Source organism: Fulmarus glacialis, unplaced genomic scaffold (assembly GCF_000690835.1).
Source record: "Fulmarus glacialis isolate BGI_N327 unplaced genomic scaffold, ASM69083v1 scaffold16682, whole genome shotgun sequence".
Lineage (NCBI taxonomy): Eukaryota > Metazoa > Chordata > Aves > Procellariiformes > Procellariidae > Fulmarus > Fulmarus glacialis.
The window spans coordinates 12,017-30,474 of NW_009196056.1; the positions used below are offsets into that span (position 1 = coordinate 12,017).

At 53.4% G+C, this 18,458-nt stretch overlaps 1 protein-coding gene across 1 annotated transcript in view; it reads left to right on the top strand.

Annotated features, from left to right (window-relative positions):
- LOC104072574 (microtubule-actin cross-linking factor 1-like) overlaps positions 1-18,013 on the top strand; it is a gene marked incomplete at its 3' end in the record, with an annotated part of 29,290 nt that extends 11,277 nt beyond the window's left edge. The window contains exons 11-39 of the mRNA XM_009572085.1: positions 42-161; positions 1,277-1,384; positions 1,747-1,965; positions 2,562-2,765; positions 4,651-4,882; positions 5,621-5,847; positions 6,844-6,966; positions 7,060-7,161; positions 7,610-7,711; positions 7,818-7,991; positions 8,099-8,254; positions 8,417-8,614; positions 8,978-9,106; positions 9,429-9,587; positions 10,370-10,525; positions 10,664-10,870; positions 11,003-11,122; positions 11,352-11,521; positions 11,692-11,851; positions 12,553-12,747; positions 13,425-13,553; positions 13,634-13,777; positions 13,915-14,103; positions 14,440-14,557; positions 15,094-15,257; positions 16,463-16,625; positions 16,785-16,939; positions 17,193-17,267; positions 17,996-18,013. Coding sequence (XP_009570380.1) covers positions 42-161; positions 1,277-1,384; positions 1,747-1,965; positions 2,562-2,765; positions 4,651-4,882; positions 5,621-5,847; positions 6,844-6,966; positions 7,060-7,161; positions 7,610-7,711; positions 7,818-7,991; positions 8,099-8,254; positions 8,417-8,614; positions 8,978-9,106; positions 9,429-9,587; positions 10,370-10,525; positions 10,664-10,870; positions 11,003-11,122; positions 11,352-11,521; positions 11,692-11,851; positions 12,553-12,747; positions 13,425-13,553; positions 13,634-13,777; positions 13,915-14,103; positions 14,440-14,557; positions 15,094-15,257; positions 16,463-16,625; positions 16,785-16,939; positions 17,193-17,267; positions 17,996-18,013 — 4,416 coding nt within the window. The remainder of the gene's footprint in view (positions 1-41; positions 162-1,276; positions 1,385-1,746; positions 1,966-2,561; positions 2,766-4,650; positions 4,883-5,620; positions 5,848-6,843; positions 6,967-7,059; positions 7,162-7,609; positions 7,712-7,817; positions 7,992-8,098; positions 8,255-8,416; positions 8,615-8,977; positions 9,107-9,428; positions 9,588-10,369; positions 10,526-10,663; positions 10,871-11,002; positions 11,123-11,351; positions 11,522-11,691; positions 11,852-12,552; positions 12,748-13,424; positions 13,554-13,633; positions 13,778-13,914; positions 14,104-14,439; positions 14,558-15,093; positions 15,258-16,462; positions 16,626-16,784; positions 16,940-17,192; positions 17,268-17,995) is intronic.
- Between the last annotated feature and the right edge of the window lie 445 nt (positions 18,014-18,458).

The following is an 18,458-nucleotide window of genomic DNA, read 5'->3' on the forward strand; positions in this document are numbered from 1 at the left end:
CCCGGCTGCCCTCCTTTAACCTGGCCTCTCCCGTGTGCCAGTACGAGACGGCGGCCGACGCGGAGCGGGCCTGGGTGGCTGAGACCAAGCGGAAGCTGACGGCTCTCGGTCCCATCCGCCTGGAGCAAGACCAGACGACGGCTCAGCTGCAGGTGCAGAAGGTACGTGCGCTGCCGGGGGGGACGGGGATGTGGTTTGGGTGATGGGTTGGGGTTTGGGGGGGGGCAGCTGTACCCTGGGGTTTGTAGCGCTGAGCCCAGAGCACCAGGAGAGGTGCAACACTTGTCCTTGGTAAGTAGAAGCAAAAAACGAGGAAGAAAGAGGATTTAGAGAAATGAAGTGTTGGGCTTCTGAAGGAAGAAACCTCCTGTCCATTTGCCGGAGCCGAAAACTTTGCACGGCCGTTTAGGGCTCAGTGGGTGCTCTTGCTTGGACTCCCCTAGGGAGAGCCGCTCCTTCCGCAGGCTTTCCCTGGGGCTGCCGGAGCAAGCTCTGCCTGGGGCTTGCAGGCACTGGCAGCGGGAAGGGTTTGGAGAAATGTATATATTGATTAATGAGGGTGCTTTTACATTTGCTTTTTGCTCATTGTTCCTTGCAGTGGGGGACTCCTCGTTTCCCTCCCGGCAGCCAGACGTGGAACAAAGACACGCTGGGGTTTTTTATATCTTTGAGATGAGCTCATGCCTGAAAGAACGTGCACTTTAAATAAACGGCCCTTTTCTTCCCTTACCAGCCTCGGCAATCAGAGCAGCGTACAGGCTTATTGGATTTTAAAAAAAAAAAAAAAAGGAAAAATTGTTATAAGGGAGGGGGACTGAACCGTCAAGCATTAAGTTAAACTGAGCTCAGCTTGGCTTCCCGCTGCTAATCGTGTGGACCTTGGGAATGGCGAGATTATTGGTAGATGCAATTCTGGAGAGCATCGTTTCGGGGGTTAACGCGTTCGCTAACAAATGGATGGTGGAGCTTTTCCTCCGGTGAGGACCCTGGGTGTGGAAGTTGACTGATACCTCGTTTCAAGAGCCATTTTCAGGCCTTTGAAAGAGAGAGGTTGAAGTAGATGAGTCATGAGAAAAACATGCAGTAATCTGCATTTTCAGCCAGATTTTCAGTGTGCCGCAGGACGCTTGTGCTGAGTTTTGTGTGGTCTCTGCCGCGCTGAGCTCTGCTGCCTGCTACAGCTGGTGCAGGCAGGAGGGTCCCGTGGACGGGCTGGGGGGAGAGGTTGGGCTCGGCTCTGATTTCTTTCCTTTCTTTGGACGTTTCCTTTCTGCAGGCTTTTTCCATCGACATTATTCGGCACAAAGACTCTATGGATGAACTGTTCAGCCAGCGCAATGAGATCTTTGGGACGTGCGGGGAGGAACAAAAAGCTGTTCTCCAGGTGAGCCTCCCTCTGCTATTTACCGCGATGGGGGAGACAGAGAGGGGAGAGACGCGAATGCTCATCAGCTCTTGCACAGGCTGAAGTAGTTTAAAATTACTCCATCTTTAGTAATTCCCACCAGCGTTAGCAGAAATCTCTTTACATTTATTACTCTCTCTTATTGCATATTTTTATTGCAGTGTTTGGGGATGGGGGGGGGACAGCGGAGATTTCTGAGGCTGCTTTAATTGGAATTACAGCCTGCGCGCGTGGAAGGCCACCAAAGGCACCTCCTGCTCTTCCAGCTCGCAGCGTGCAGCTGGCGCTATTCCTGGGCCCTTCTGCATCCCTTGCTGTAACTCTCCTCCCTCTTTCTTCAGGAGAAAACCGAATCTCTGGTGCAACAGTACGAAGCCGTGAGCCAGCTCAACTCGGAGCGCTACGCTCGCCTGGAGCGCGCCCAGGTCCTGGTCAACCAGTTCTGGGAGACCTACGAGGAGCTGAACCCGTGGATCGAGGAGACGCAAGCCCTCATCTCCCAGCTACCCCCTCCGGCCATCGATCACGAGCAGCTCAAGCAGCAGCAGGAAGACATGAGGGTAAGAGGACGTTTGCAGCTCCTGCACCGTCAGTTCCTCTACCTTAAACGAAGGCGCAGCGCTCGCAGGGGCGAGAGCACCTTTTTTCTGAATTTTTCTGACATTTTTTCCCCATTCTCTTCTTTTTGGGGATCCTGCCTATGTAACATAAGCGTGCCGTGAGTGTACCCTGTGAAAATCACTAGTTACACTGGAGCACTTCTTGCTAAAATGCAGCTTGCACCCAAGGGAGCCTGGCTGCCTTCGGATCTCCTGCCCGATTGTGGCAGGGAAAATCGCTTTGTGCTTTTAGGGTAGAGAGCTGCAAAGTGAGTTTTCTCAGTTGGTGTCCCCCGTGGGGCTGTGGGGAGGGTCAGGAGCCGGCCGTGCCGGGGAAGGACCTGTGCCGGGCGATGTGCCGGCGCGTGCAGAGCTGTGGCCATGTTAGGAAGAGCCGAGTGCCATGTGCTTGGCAGATGCTGGATCAAGAAATCCACGGTGTGAGTTCACTACCAGATACGATCGCTGCTCTTGGAGTGTTGCATGAAATAAATAGGCAGCGGCTTTCAATAGATTTCTAAACAAATGTCTTTCCTCCTCCCCCCCCCATTCCCTAGCAACTGAGAGAGTCCATTGCTGAACATAAGCCTCATATTGACAAGCTGCTGAAAATCGGACCGCAGCTCAAGGACCTCAACCCCGAGGAAGGGGAGATGGTGCAGAAAAAATACTCGACGGCTGAGGCCATGTATGCCAAAATCAAGGAGGAGGTGTGCCAGCGGGCTCTCGCGCTCGACGAAGCCGTCTCGCAGTCCACCCAGGTACGCTGGGGTGCGAAGGAGCCGAGTCTTCTTATCACAGTCCCCTGGGGAAGCCACGCGCTTTGAAATGCGGTTTTATTCCGAGTGTTACGATTGTAAAACCTTTTATAAGGCACAACATGGTCAGACACCTCCAGGGTAGTTTCCTGCTGCTCAGCGCTGGCTGCGAAAGCAGGGGAGAAGGCGTTTGAATCCTGACATAGTAAATAGGGTAATAAATTTTTACAACCTCAATAACGATGCTCATTCAAAGGGGCTGTTTTGGCATCCACCCGAGGTTGGAAGGGCCCGGAGAGCTTCTTGAAAGAGCTTGGAGAGATAAGTTTAATTTCTGATAAGCTGCGTGTGCAGTGAATGGCCACGGGATCCTTTGTATGGGAAAGTTAAGGGTCATCTTCAGGGTCTGGGCATCTCCGGAGAAGGGCAGTGACTGCAGGAGCAGAGATATGAAAGGAAGGGCAGAGACTGTAGGTGCTAAAGTCCAGAAAGGGGGTGAAGAGTTTCCGCTGCTGAGGGTTTCTGACCCCTAGTTATGTTTCATTTCACCCCGTGTTACCGTAGCACAGTTGGTTTTTGTCATGTCTGGGTGTTTATTTTTTTTATTCCTGTATTGTGTAGTCACTTCTCTTGGTTTGCACTTGTATTAACTCCGAGTTTTTCCCCCCACACCCCCCTCCCGTCTCATCTCTCACTCCCATTGTGGAATGTGTTATCTGTGTGTGTTGCTGCCTGTGCCCGTCCTCCCCACATGGTCCCATTTCATTCTTGTGTTGACTGCGCCCCACCATTGCAGATTACAGAGGTAAGCCCCACCACCACAGATGTTCATTTACACTCTTATCTATTTTACACCCGGACTTTTATTTCTGGTCCATGCACAGCTCAGCAGAACGTGCTTAAAAATTAACTCTGGGGGCCTGAAACCACTTTTCTGAGATGGCTTTCGTTGCATTGCCGCCTGGTCTCAGCCGTGGCCAGCTTCCGCTGGGAATGCTTCTTGCAAAGCAGGGGTTTTGCTTTCAGAGCGGTTTACACTGATGCGTGGAGCTTTCTGCTCTAGCTGAGCCGGTTTGCTCCTGCTTGTTGGCTGAGCCAGCGTGCTCCTGATCAACTTTGCACCCAGAGCCCCTCTCCTCTCTGCTGTTAGAGCCTGGGACTTGGCGAATGCCAACGCTGGTGTCCTGCAGAGAGGGACCTGAGCTGGCAGCCAGAATTCAGAGCTGTCCTTCTCGCCAGCAGAGATGGTTTGGGATCTTTAAGGCCGAAGTTGACTTTTCTTTAAAAAACAATAATAATAATAAACCCTGCTAGACCCCCTTCCTCTCTCACTCTTGGCTTTCTGGTTCTGCTTTTGTTGAAGCCCCAGCTCCGTGGCAGCTCGCTCCTCCCCGTGTGCATGCAGCCTTCCACCATCTCCCGCTGACCCTGCCAGGGTGGTTTTCTTGCTGGCATTGCACCGAGCGGAGATTTCCATCAGCACCAAACACGGGCGCTTTTCCAGCAGCGTCTTTGCGCGGATGCTCAAATAAACGAGATTGGGTTTTCTTGCCACGCTCGCCGTCCGCGAGAAGCGGGACAGCGGTCGAAAATGTGAATTTTGTAGGGTTGAATCTGCCGTGTTTGGTTCGCAGTTGCCTGTGCCGGCTCTGTGAGTCTGTATGGCTGATGTACGGCTGGAGCTGGTGCAGCCTGGGGCTGTTGGCAGCAGAGGAGAGCGGAGGCAGGCGTGAACAGGACGCTGCAGGTTTAATTGCTGTTGCAGGCAATGTTTGTCCTCTCCGAGAGGCCGCTGGGTGCAGCGCTAAGGGCTGTTGCACACGCAGGGAACGACCTAGCGTTGCTTAATCTCATCTCGCCTTGCCCTAATGGACTTGCTCTTCTCCAGTTCCACGATAAGATCGAGCCCATGCTGGAGACGCTGGAGACCCTCTCCTCCCGCCTGCGCGTGCCGCCCCTCATCCCCGCCGAGGTCGATAAGATCCGGGAGTGCATCAGCGAGAACAAAAACGCCACGGTGGAGCTGGAGAAGCTGCAGCCCTCCTTCGAGGCTCTGAAACGCCGCGGGGAAGAGCTGATCGGGCGATCACAGGGAACGGACAAGGACCTGGCAGCAAAAGGTAATCTCGGGGTGGATTTAAGGGAAGGTGCTGGCTGGTAGCACTGCCCAGCTTCTCCTACCCAAACCATGCCTCCATCACCACGGGGGAGACTTTGATGTCCCAGGGGTGTATTTCAGAGGGTCTCCTGGCCTTAGGAGGAAGGATGAGTCCTCTGCACGCAGATATCTGGTGCCTGCTTCCATCTGGAGCAGACAGGGTGGTATCAGCCAGAGGAGAAAGAAGCATTTGTGGCTGCTCAGGCAGAGGTTTCAGCGCAGCCGAGCTGAGCCGTCACCCTGAGCTGGTCTCTTGTGGCAACCGTTGGTGGCCCCTGTGAAATGATTTGTTGGTGTCGATTCAGCATCTAACGGAGGGAAGGAACATCCCCAGCACAAAAAGACCCGTCAACACGATTGGCACTAATTGGCACCTTTCTTGGCAGCTCAACAGCCAGCTCATGGACTGAGTGAGCGTAGACTTCACGCTAGAGGTGGCCAGAACAGAGGTTTGTTGGACGAGAGTGTTTGGGCAAATTTGCCCTAAGCTTGCCTGCGCTTAAATAAAGGCTTTATTTCTGCAAGCTGGAGTTTCTCATGTCCCTCGGTATCTCTGAGTTAATGCTCTGATAGTCCTGGTCATCTTTAATTCCCATTTGAATATTCTGTTGGCTATTTCTAAGTGGAAAGTGTATGCAAAATGCTTTTGAGTTGTAGAAAAGTTACTTTCTTCACTGAATGTTTTCATTCCCTTCCTCAGTAATCCAGGATAAGTTGGATCAGATGGTCTTCTTCTGGGAAGACATCAAAGCTCGGGCGGAGGAACGTGAAATGAAGTTCCTTGATGTCCTGGAGCTTGCAGAGAAGTTCTGGTACGACATGGCAGCCCTCCTGACTACCATCAAAGACACGCAGGACATCGTTCACGACCTGGAGAGCCCAGGCATTGACCCTTCCATCATCAAGCAGCAAGTGGAAGCGGCAGAGGTAAGGACGATGGGACTGTACCCCTGTATGGAACTTGTCTGCACTCAGCTTGTAAGCTAAATTGGGGTCGATCTTAGATATAAACATGGCCAGAAAGTGGCTGTAGAACAGTTTTGTAGGCAGGCAGTTGGATTATGAAATGTTATTTCCACTGCAACTTGGAACAGCAAGGAAAAAAACAGAAGTGTATTTCACATATCCCTCCCCACCACCGCCGCCCCCTGTTCCAGACAAGGAAATGATGCTTAAATCACTTTATCTGCTACTGTTTTGGGAAGCTTTATCAAGCATGTGGTCAGAGTTGTGTGCCCACTTGTTTTGAGTGATGTGGAAGTTTGCACGGTTCTGCTCCCAGTCTGAGTCGAAGGCATCTGAGCGCTGTCTAGCGTGGGAAGTGTATATTTAGATTTTGGTTAGACCGGAGATAATTGTAAAGCTGGATGGGCTTGGATTTGGGTGGTGGTGTTTGGTTGTTTCAAATAAGTGGTGAAATCCACTTCAGGTGGATTTGACTTGACTTGGGGAACGGGGATGATTCTTTATGCTTTGCTAAGTTTGTCCGTGCTATTCCCCTTTTATAACCATGCTGACTTTGGTTTGCAACTTTTTGAGTCTCAAAACCTAACTGCTATATTGACAAAATACTCCTGTAAACAGTACATCTCTTGGAAACAACATCTTCAGCCAGGCGGCTCAGGCACACGTCAAGCTAAATACAGATGTTCTTATTTTAGTTCCCCCACCCCTGCAGGCAGCAGCGTTGCCACCGTGGCCAGAGGTGGGAGCAGACCAGGCTGGCGGTGGCATTGCTGGGGAGCAGGACAGCCGTCTGCTCGCGGTGTAAGCTAGTCCTGGGGTCTGGCGTCAGGCTGTCGGCCGGGGCGAGGACGCCAGAGCAGGAAGGACTCTCCGTGCTGTAGCCCTCCTGGTCGTGGGGCAATTTCGGAAGATCATTTAATAAGAAACATTTTTCTTTTGTCACTGTGTTATATGCAGACTATTAAAGAGGAGACGGATGGCTTGCATGAAGAGCTGGAGTTCATCCGGCTCCTTGGAACTGATTTAATTTTTGCCTGTGGCGAAACTGAGAAACCAGAAGTGAAAAAGAGCATTGATGAGGTAGGAAAACCAGCAGCCTCTCCTTCAGATAAAATCGGGTAGGAGCAAGTGGGAGAGCCTAACGAATTTTGTGGGCAATCTTGTGTTCCGCAGATGAACAACGCGTGGGAAAATCTAAACAAAACATGGAAGGAGAGGCTTGAAAAGCTTGAAGAAGCCATGCAGTCGGCTGTGCAATACCAAGATACGCTTCAAGTAAGAGGCAGGGCTGTTTGTGTGGGGTGGGTGGACCTTGGGAACACCACTGCGAGTCCTCTCCCTGGAGTTGTACTGGGATTTGCACTAATGCAAAGCAGGGAAATGTCTCCTGGGTGAGTGTTTGCAGCCTCTGTTAGAGCCTGAGCTCAACAACCAGCTCCAAGGAGGAGCAGATATTTGACTGCGTTTGTCTTCCCAAATCTCTTTTCATTTCTGCACAAAGCAGCAGGATGAGCCTGGCTGCTGTCAGGTCCTTATGTTGGAAGCAGGAGAAGGGAAGGAAAGAGCTTGCAGAAGCGTGTGCTGGCCAAGCAGGCGTCTCTGCCCCGAAAGACAAGTTTCACGGCTGCGGGGTGATGGAGGCACCAGCCCCGTTTCCCCGACCAGCTGCGGGGGGAGCACGCTTCGCCATTCCCTTTGCTAACGGTGTCTGCGCTCCTTTCAGGCCATGTTTGACTGGCTGGACAACGCCGTGATCAAACTCTGCAACATGTCTCCTGTCGGCACTGACCTCAACACGGTTAAGGAGCAAATGAACGAGATGAAGGTGCGCGGGCGGAGTGGGACCAGTTCTCCGGTGCTTGCTTTGCATCGCAGGGCTCGCAGTCCAGTGATTCATTTTGTTCTGGTTTTCGTCCTGCTTGTTTTGGCAGGAGTTTAAAATGGAGGTTTACCAGCAGCAGATTGAGATGGAAAAGCTTAATCACCAAGGTGAACTGATGCTAAAAAAAGCTACAGATGAGACAGACAGAGACATCATAAAGGAACCACTGACAGAGCTGAAACATCTCTGGGAGAATTTGGGCGAGAAAATTGCTCACAGACAGGTAGAGAGAAGATCTGGGGTTCTCGCAAGTGCAGGGCTGAAACTCACTGGGATGCTCCCCCTCCTTCCTGACTTAAACTTTCCTTTTCCTTCCCCGTCCTTGCCCAGCATAAGTTAGAAGCCGCTCTCCTGGCACTCGGCCAGTTCCAGCACGCGTTGGCGGAGCTGATGGCCTGGCTGACCCACACCGAGGAGCTGCTCGACGCGCAAAAACCCATCAATGGAGACCCAAAAATCATCGAGGTTGAACTCGCAAAGCACCATGTGAGTACTCCCACTCCAGGTCCATTTTTAGTCTATTCCCATTGCAGGATTTTATTTCTCATGAAGGCTTTGAGTTGATTCAAGTCCATGAGAGCATGCAGGAATTAACAAGGTGCTTTAGAGAGAGAGGTGTCCAACGTTTGCCCACCACATCTCACGTAGGTGCTGAAGAATGACGTCCTGGCCCACCAAGCGACCGTGGAGACGGTGAACAAAGCGGGCAACGAGCTCCTGGAGTCGAGCGCAGGGGACGATGCGAGCAGCTTGCGAAACCGCCTGGAGAAGCTGAACTCGTGCTGGGAGTCGGTGCTGCAGAAGACGGAGGAGAGGGAGCAGCAGCTGCAGTCCACGCTCCAGCAGGTCGGGGAGACGCGTCGGGGGTACCCCCCTGTGCCGCAGAGAGCTGCTGAGGGTCCGCTTCCCCCTTCGCTTTGGGGGGAAATGAAAGGGGAAGGAGTTAGAGAGACACGCTGGGATTTTTTTATGCGAGTTTTTCATTTAACTCTTAGTCTTGGAGTGGTTCGGTGCCTGCCCAGAAGCACGGCGGGGACCAGGCACACCCAGGTGGTTAAGGAGGTGCCATGTGTAACCTTCCGTAACGCGCTGGTGCATCCAGCTCTGCCTCTTTATCTGGTTTTGAAGCAAAGGCAGTGTTGACCCTGGCGCATGATCAATGGTGGCTGATGTCATCTGATCCGCGGCCGATTGTATGTTCCCGAACAGGCCCAGGGTTTCCATGGTGAGATTGAAGACTTCCTCCTGTGGCTAACGAGGATGGAGAGCCAATTGTCGGCATCAAAACCCACAGGAGGTCTGCCAGAAACTGCCCGGGAACAACTCAATGCCCACATGGTAATTTCTTAGGAGAGATTTTTTTAATGTTTTCAATTCAGCAAGCTCCTGCCTGTCAAATATCAGCATCGAATCTTCTCCCTTCTGTATCTGATGGGAGGAAGAGTGGTTCTCGGGTGTCTTCTTACAGCTAATTTTGCACTTGATGCCTGGGACAAGCATCACGATGCTTTAACCACCTACCTCTGCTCGAAGTGACGCACTGCTCTCACTTTGCTGCTTGCCCTGAACCTAATTTTCTCATCACCCTGAGTTGCAGCAAGCCGTGGCCCCTCTCCGAGCTCTTCCCTTGTCTAACGCTTCGGTGATGCCTCCCTTGCAGGAGCTGTACGGCCAGCTCAAAGCCAAGGAGGACGTCTACAGCCAGCTGCTGGCCAAGGGACGACTGATGCTCTCTGGCTCCGGCTCAAAGACGGAGCAGAGCGTAGCGCTGCTGGAGCAGAAGTGGTGTCTGGTCAGCACCAAGATGGAGGAGAGGAAGGTAGTGTTGGTGGAGAGATGCCCCATGAGCTGGTCTTGACGGCACTTGCTCCCTGCTTTGCTGCTCTGCTTTCCCAGGAGGGATGGAGCCGGTCAGGGCTGGAGAGGAGGGCTGGGGGTTGGTTTTTTTTTTTTAAGGCAAGTTGTCTTGGTTGCACAGGTTGAGTTTGTCTTTCAGATGTCTGAGCGTCAAGCTGTTATTTTTTTTTTTTTTCTAGATAGTCATCAGAGTTGGTTAAATCACACAGAAAATGAGAGTAAAATTGCATTTTGGGTTAATTTAGAGGAGAGGTGGGAAGAAACCTCCCGCGGCTCTGAAAGGCAGGCTTTGTTGATCCTCTGCGAGACAGCAGGCCAAATCCTCCTCCGAGCTGACTCCATCCTAGGCTTTTGGCCGGTGATGAGATAAAACAAGGGACGCGGTGGCCTCGGCCCAGAATAAATTTGCGGTGCTGCAGCTGTTACCATCAAAATATCATCCACCTCATTTACCCAGCCGCTCTCCCCATGGCAATCCCTTTCTCGGGAAGCTGAGGGTGACGCAGCTGCTCGTGTGCTGATGAAGGTCTCCCCTTTCAGGGGCGATTCTTGTTTTGAAAGAAAGCGGTGGCTTTCACCAAAACCCCCTCCTCTTGGTAAACAAGCCGAGGCGATGAGGTTCCTGTTAGAGGGACGTTTCGGCAGCGACACAAAGGCTGCCTCTGTCTGTGAAACCGCAGATCGTGAGCTCTCACCCTCCGCGTTGTGTTTTTCCCTCTCCCTTTTCCCTCCCGGCTGCGGCAGGCGAAGCTGGAGGAGGCGCTGGCCTTGGCCACGGACTTCCAGAACTCCCTCCAGGACTTCATCAACTGGCTCACGCTGGCCGAGCAAAGCCTGAACATCGCGCCCCCGGCCAGCCTCATCCTCAACGCCGTGCTGGCCCAGATCGACGAGCACAAGGTATGGGTGCCGTGAGCACCCAACGGCTCCCCGGGGTGGAGAGAGCAAGGGTGGCACCTCATCTCCCCTGCACCCACGGGCTGCTCTCACGCAAGTCCAGCTCCCTTACAGATAAGAGGACATCTTTGCCGTTCGCAGGTGTTTGCCAACGAGGTGAACGCTCATCGGGATCGGATCATCGAGCTGGATCAAACCGGGAACCAGCTGAAGTTTCTCAGTCAAAAGCAGGACGTGGTGTTGATCAAGAACCTGCTGGTGAGCGTCCAGTCCCGCTGGGAGAAGGTCGTCCAGCGCTCAGTGGAGCGGGGACGGGCTCTTGATGATGCCAGGAAGCGAGCCAAGCAGGTGAGAAACACGGGAAGGGTGCGACAGACCCCGAAGTATGGCCAACCTTGGGGAACAGGAGGTCCCAAGACCAGAAGGGAACTGGGGACACCACTAGTGTTAAGTTTCAGACTTGCTCCTGTTTCTTTGCAGTTCCACGAAGCTTGGAAGAAACTGATTGATTGGCTGGAGGACGCAGAGAATCACCTGGACTCAGAGCTGGAGATTTCCAATGATCCTGACAAAATCAAGCTCCAGCTCTCCAAACACAAGGTAGAGCTTTGCCAAAGTGAGACCGGTGCTGGACACTGGGTGGAAGGGTGCTTTGTTGAGAGGGGGGAGCAGGCAGCATCTCCTCTGCCGGCAGGACAGGGGAAAGGCACGTCCACGCTTACCACTGCCATGGAAAATATTCAGCTGGGGATCTTCACAAGCACCGTGCATCTTCAGAAAGCCAAGGCCAGGCCTTCTGAAACAGTTTTGTTTTCTCTCTGGTTCCCAGGAGTTCCAGAAGACACTGGGTGGGAAGCAGCCCGTCTATGACACCACCATCAGGACAGGCAGAGCCCTCAAAGAAAAAGCCTTGCTTCCAGATGACACTCAAAAGCTGGACAATTTACTGGGAGAAGTCCGGGATAAGTGGGACACAGTGTGTGGCAAATCTGTGGAAAGGTAAGTCCAGCCCCAGCGTTGCACCAACAGCACTTCTTTGCTGAGGACTCATCAAAGTGGAGAGCAGAGGAGGGGAGGCGATTTCATGGGGAGGTTGGAGGAGGTCACTGGGACGTGACAAAAGGAGGTGAGTTTGTTCATGGAAGTTCACGGGGACGTTTGTTTTTCAGGCAGCACAAGCTGGAAGAAGCCCTCTTGTTCTCTGGCCAGTTCATGGATGCACTGCAGGCCTTGGTGGACTGGCTCTACAAGGTGGAACCCCAGTTAGCTGAAGACCAGCCTGTCCATGGTGACCTGGATCTGGTCATGAACCTGATGGATGCTCACAAGGTGAGAGCGCCTTTTCCAGCTCTTCTCTGCGACATGAGTGGAGGCTTGTCTTCCCCAAGAGCCAAAGAAGGAGGAGGCAGAGTTGGTGCCTTGCTGCAGAGCTGCGTGTCTCGCTGCTTTGCTTCGCTGTGGTGGACAAGAAGGGCAAAACCAGGGCGAACAAGTGGGAAGAAACTTTTACGTAGGTTACAGGAGCTGGAGCTCTGTTCTTCTGAGATGCTATCAGTCAGGTCTGTTGAGGGTTTAGTTTTGAAAAGGTGGCTGAGTTTATAGTCCTGTATAAACTTTCGTCTTGGCAGTTCTCTCCAGCACGTCTTGGAGACTGGTGCTCCTGGGTTTGGATTAGGTCATACGCTGAAATCCCCGGGCAGGGCTTGGGCTTCCATTCAAGGCAGCCATTGCGTTGCAGCCGGAGGTCCTGGGCTAGAGCTTGCCTGCTCCAGGTCACCACTGCTTCTGCCAGGGTGGAAAGCTGGGGCTCCTGCCCAACGTGCACTTAAAACAAAACACGCTCAGGAGCTGCCTGTGCTGTCTAGCTCCCTGCCTGCCCTCCCACCACAGCGGCGTGAGGTGGATCCCTGCTGTGGGTGCAAAACCCACCTTACAAACTATTTCAGATGTGCCCCCTGTTTTATTCCCCACGTGATACAACCCGCTGGGACTGACTGGCCCCGCTTGGCTTCTGCCCTCTCTCCCTCCAGGTCTTCCAGAAGGAGCTGGGGAAGCGCACGGGGACGGTCCAGGTGCTCAAGCGCTCCGGCCGGGAGCTCATCGAGAACAGCCGGGACGACACAACCTGGGTGAAGGTGCAGCTGCAGGAGCTGAGCAACCGGTGGGACACGGTGTGCAAGCTGTCCGTGTCCAAACAAACCCGTCTGGAACAGGCCTTGAAGCAGGTGAGCAGAAGGCTAGGGGTGGAAACGGTCTCAGGGGGCTACAAGTTTGTGCCGGGAGGTCAACACAAACCTCAGAGAAGAGGTTTTGCCCAGGGACTGATCTCCTGGCCGAGCAGGACACCCAGCTCTGCAGCAGTTACCAGCGAGAACTGCAAGGCAGTGGGTTGGTGTCAGTTATTTACTTACTCTTTTCCCCCAAGAAGAGCCGATAAAGGCTGATTTGAAAAGGGAGCATGGAAAGTTCTCACCGATGTGCACGGCAGGGATAGGGCAGTGACCAGAGACTGTCTGGGCTGGTGTTTGCTAATGTCCAGTGCAAGAGAGAGACCTAGATTGAAGCTAAAAAAAAAGGTCAAAGGCTCTTAAGTGGTTTTTATGCCAAGTAGGCAATTCACAGAATAAACTACCCAGGTGCCAAATTGCTCAGAACACGGGTAGTTGTTCTCTTTTTAAAAACATTTAGTTCTTCAGTGCAGCTGATGCCGAGGGGAGGGAGGTGCCCGGCCGCTGTGGGACCCATCTGCGGGTGCTGCACAAACCCAAGCCAACAGACAGGGCTTTTTGCCCCTTTTTCTATTTGTTTTTAAAGTCCCTTTCAGCCCTTTGTCTCTCAGCAGTGAATTGAGCGACCCGTTTCGGGAGCAGGAGGGCTAACGCCTGTGCTTTTGTCGCCACAGGCAGAGGAGTTCAGGACGGCCGTGCACATGCTGCTGGAGTGGCTCTCGGAGGCAGAGCAGTCCCTGCGCTTTCGGGGAGCGCTTCCCGACGACGCCGAGGCGTTGCAGTCCCTCATCGACACGCATAAGGTAGCGGGGAGCTCTGAAACGCAACCCGAGCAAAATCTATGGGGGAGAATATTGCAAAATAATTCATTTGGGCCTTTCAGGAGTTCATGAAGAAAGTAGAGGAGAAGAGAGTGGACGTGAATGCGGCGGTGGGCATGGGGGAGGTCATCCTGGCCGCCTGCCATCCCGACTGCATCACCACGATCAAACACTGGATCACCATCATCCGAGCCAGGTTCGAGGAGGTGAGTCCACCAGGCTTTGTTCCAGGCCGGTGGTGAGAGGCGATGGTGGACACCACCACCAGGGATGGCCATGTGGTGTTGGTTCCTGGCCCTGGTTTCCCACCCTGGGCTAATGGTCATCTCTGCGTTTCCAACAGGTTCTCACGTGGGCGAAGCAGCACCAGCAGAGACTGGAGTCCGCGCTTTCCGAGCTGGTGGCGAACGCAGAGCTTCTGGAAGAGCTCCTGGCTTGGATCCAGTGGGCTGAGACAACCCTGATCCAGCGGGACCAGGAGCCCATGCCACAAAATATTGATCAGGTCAAAGCCCTCATCTCCGAACACCAGGTGAGCCGAACACGGCGAGCACTCGGGAGAGGGGCGGGTGCGGGGGGTTTCCTGCCCCTCCATGGAGGAGGCATTGACTTCTCTTGGAAGTCCCTGTCAAAACAGTGTGTGACCCCACCGGAGCTGTCACCTGGGAGCAAAGCCAGCCCAGGGGATGAACTCCAGCGTTTGCAGATCCGAGCCAGTGCTGCACGCTAGCTTGACCACAAGCCCTCGTCGCCGGTGCTCCCATCTCTTCTATGGGCTTGGCATGTCCCAGCGAGAATCTGGAGCAGCAAGAGACCGAAAACATCTTGAAATTGCAAAGGCTCTCTTGTCCCTTCTGTATTTTGACAGTCCTTTATGGAGGAGATGACACGGAAACAGCCAGATGTGGACCGGGTCACGAAGACGTACAAGAGGAAAGCTACTGAGCCCCCCCACGGGCCTTTCATCGAGAAGTCCCGCAGCAACAGTACGTCTCCTCGATACGCAGCTTTTGGTGAAACGTGCTACGATGGGAGGAAATGAAACGCATAGGAAACTAATTAACTTTGATTGTCAATTAACAAGGCATCCTGCATTGACTGCCATCAGGAAGGCGGTTGAAACTTGTCAGGAGGGGAAAATCCAGGTGGCATTTGCCAAAATGCCCGTGCCGGGGTGTGCTGCGCCTGGGGAAGCTCGTGCTGTCACTGCTGCTCTTCTCTTTCTCTCTGCAGTTGCTTTGTGATGAGGTTTTGGGGTCTTTTTTTATGTTGTTTCTTGAAGGCAGAGTCTGTTGTGAATTCCCGAGTGCAAAGGGAGCGCCGGGGGGGGGTTGGGTGTAGAGCCGTCCGTCACCCCCTCCTCTACCTGGGGACACTGTGTCCCTTCGCAGCCAGCGAGGCCGTGGGAGGTTTTCTATTTAAAAAATAAAATGTATTTCATTGAGCGGTGCGGGAAGGAGCAGCAGACTTGCTGAACCCATCAACACCACCTCAAAACAACTCCTTTTCTCCCTTTTTCCAGGAAAATCCTTGAGTCAGGCCGCCCCCCCCAGCATGCCCATTATCTCCCAGTCGGAAACAAAGAACCCCCGGATTAACCAGCTCTCGGCCCGCTGGCAGCAGGTCTGGCTGCTGGCGCTGGAGCGGCAGCGGAAGCTCAACGATGCCCTGGACAGACTGGAGGAGGTAACGGCCACCGGCTGCTCTGGGCTGGGGGGGAGCGGTGCCGGGGGGGTGCTCGCCAGAGAGGTGCGAGAAGCATTTTAAATTAGTGCTGCCTCTTGAATTGCCCAGCTCTTGCAGGCAGTTACTGCTGCCTTTCTGAAAATGCCAAAAGAAAAAGAAAAAAAAAAAAAAACCAAACTCCTAAAATATTAAGGTTGAAAACTACCTTCGGTAATTAACTGCACGTTAATGAACTGCTTTGTGCCCCTGCAGTCAGTATCTGTACAGCCAGGCCTGCTTTACTCCTAGCAATTAGTTTAACAATTATACTGTCTCTATCTTTTCAAAACATCTAATGTAATTTTTGTTTTTATTTATGCTTAACAAAGCAGCTATGCCCAGAAGTGAGTGTTTTTGTTTTTTGTTGCTTTTGCTGTAGGTCAGTTCAGTTTATACGTATTAATGTTTTTTCTTTGTTGCTTTTAACTCCAAGAATGTTTAGAGAAAACAAACAGAAAAAGTGCTAAAAATTGTTGCCTTACCTTGCTGTGAGCTGCTTTAGCTGGTGGGGTCGTGGGGGTCCTTTTGAGGGGGGATAAAAAGGGTGTTAGTTTAAATTGGAGGGTGAGCGGCTCGTCGCAGGCTGGTGGCAGAGCCCGGGGCCGGGGTTTGCAGAGCTGAGATGTGCCCCAGCTGCTGTCTTACCTGGAAGACGAGCAAGAAATCCCTTCTTGGCCCCTTAGAGGGAAAGGGAGAGGGGAGACATGCCCAAAATGGTGCCAACAATGGGGATTCCTCCCGGGCAGAGCCTGGCGAGTCGTTAGGCAAAAATCTGGGTGAGGAAGCATCCCCAAATGCCCGAGCAGAGCCGGGGTGTGTGTGTGTCTGTGTGCAAGTAGCTGATATCTCTGCATATGTGTACGTATACCACCGTGGGGGATGCTGCATCCCGTGTCGATGGTTCCGTGACGCGCGGTCCACGTGGTGGCTGTCGGCTACACTGTGTGTCCTTCTGTTCTGGAAAGTCGATTTGAGCGGCCCCCTCGTTAACGGGGGGTCGTCTGGATAAAGCCAGATAAACCTTCCCGGGAGGGCGGGCAGTGAGCGTTAGCATCGGGAGCTCGGGCACGGGCTCACCCGAAGGCTGCTGTTTTAGGGTGCTGTAGAGCCAGGGGTGCTGCTCCTTCAGGGATTTCCCCCGCTGACTCTCGCGGGTTTCCTTCCAGTTGAAGGAGTTTGCAAACTTCGACTTCGATGTCTGGAGGAAGAAGTATATGCGTTGGATGAACCACAAGAAATCCCGCGTCATGGACTTCTTCCGGCGCATCGACAAAGACCAAGATGGGAAGATCACCCGGCAGGAGTTTATCGATGGCATCCTGGCCTCTAGTAAGTCCTTGCCTGCCTGAAACGAGCTCGGAAAATGGCCACCTTGGTGTGATGAGAGGTTGTCCCTGCTCAAGGACCGAGGTGCAGACCGTGCTCCGACATCCCCGGCTCTCATGAGTGAGGTCCCTGCATCGGTTGCTCATTTCTCTCTCCTTCCAGAATTCCCCACCACGAAGCTGGAGATGACCGCGGTGGCCGACATCTTTGACCGTGATGGCGACGGCTACATCGATTACTATGAGTTCGTGGCTGCTCTCCATCCCAACAAGGATGCCTACCGCCCCACCACTGATGCCGACAAGATTGAAGATGAGGTAAAGCACCAAAAGAGAGGGGTGCTCGGAGTGTGGGGTGGTTCAGGCTGCGGGTTGGCAGTGGGGAAGACAAAAAGGAGGGAAAAAAAAGGATTGTGGTGGTGCTGAGCTAAAATAATTGGCTGGTACCACCAGTACCTACCGTGTTTATGAAGGAAAGGCTGCTTAGGGCTGTGTGTTATCCAAGCAGTGCCTTGTATTGGGGGAGACTCCCAAAATCCTGGTCCCTTACCTCTCTTGTTGGTGATGGCAGGTCACCAGGCAAGTGGCCCAGTGCAAGTGTGCCAAGAGATTCCAAGTGGAGCAGATCGGCGAGAACAAATACCGGGTAAGGACGAATGCTGCCCCGGCAGCACAAATCCTGCTCCACCTTCCCACCCGGGGCGGGGGATCACCGACGGGGTGCCCAGCCTGGCGCGGGGGGACCCCCCGGGCTCCCCGGGGCGAGACGGAGACCTCATCCTCCGGCACGCCAGCTCCCGGCGGAGGTGGCTGAGCCGTGTTTGCCCAGCACCATCCTCGGCCCCAGGGCGTTCCCCGAATCGGGAGAGCATAAAAGTGGCCCTGTTCTGGGGCAGCCGGCCCCCCCGCCCCGCGAAACGCTGCACTCACTCGTTTTCCTCGTGGATGAGTGTACCTTACGCCCTGTGTTTTTCTTAGCTCGCTCCCGAAGAAGGAGAATAATTTCCTTAAAGAATCTCTTTGTAACGGGCTGGCTGTTTATGTTTCAAATCGTTCACCGAGGTGAACTGGTGAAACAGAGCTGCCCGCTTTCCTGCCCGCTGTTTTCAGGGCTGATGCTCTGGCCGGGAGGAGCCGAGCCGCAGCGCTGGCCCCCCCCCGCCTGCACCAGCCCCCGGCTCCCCGAGCTTCTACCTTACACCCAAGTAGCATAAACCCCACAGATTTCTAACTACCTGCAGTTAACAGTTTTCATGATTATTGCACTGTTAATCCCATAAATGTTTTTCTTGTTTTTCTTTCCCCTCCTCTTCCTCTCGACTTTCCTTCCCCCCCCCCATCCCCTCTCCCTCCACAACTCTTCTCCCTCCATAGTTCTTCCTCGGCAATCAGGTACAGTTTGCCTTGCGATGCTGTCTCTCACCTCTTGGTTTTGTTTTTGGTTGTTTTTTTTTTTTAAACAAACGTAGCTTTGTGTGTCCGTGATGCTGCTCTGTCCTTTGTTGCTGTGGGAGGATGTGATCTGCGAGCGCAGCTCAGCAGAGCCTGGTACAGGGGAGTGCCTGAGCTGGGAGGGTCGCCTGAAAAAAAGGGAAAAATTCAATGGAAAAAGCAGGATTTGACAAAAATGGAGAGATTTTTCTCTCCGTGGCTCCTTTCTGGGATACGTTGGGGATGTTGATGGTAACCAGTGGCAAATCACGGCACCCTGCGGCGGGGGGCACGGCGATACTGCTGGGCTCGTGCCGGGACTGCTCTCCTTCGGGGAACGGCCAGCCCGGATGAAATCAGGGGGGTGCAACCACCTGCGCCAGGGCTGTACCAGGCTCTGGTGGGT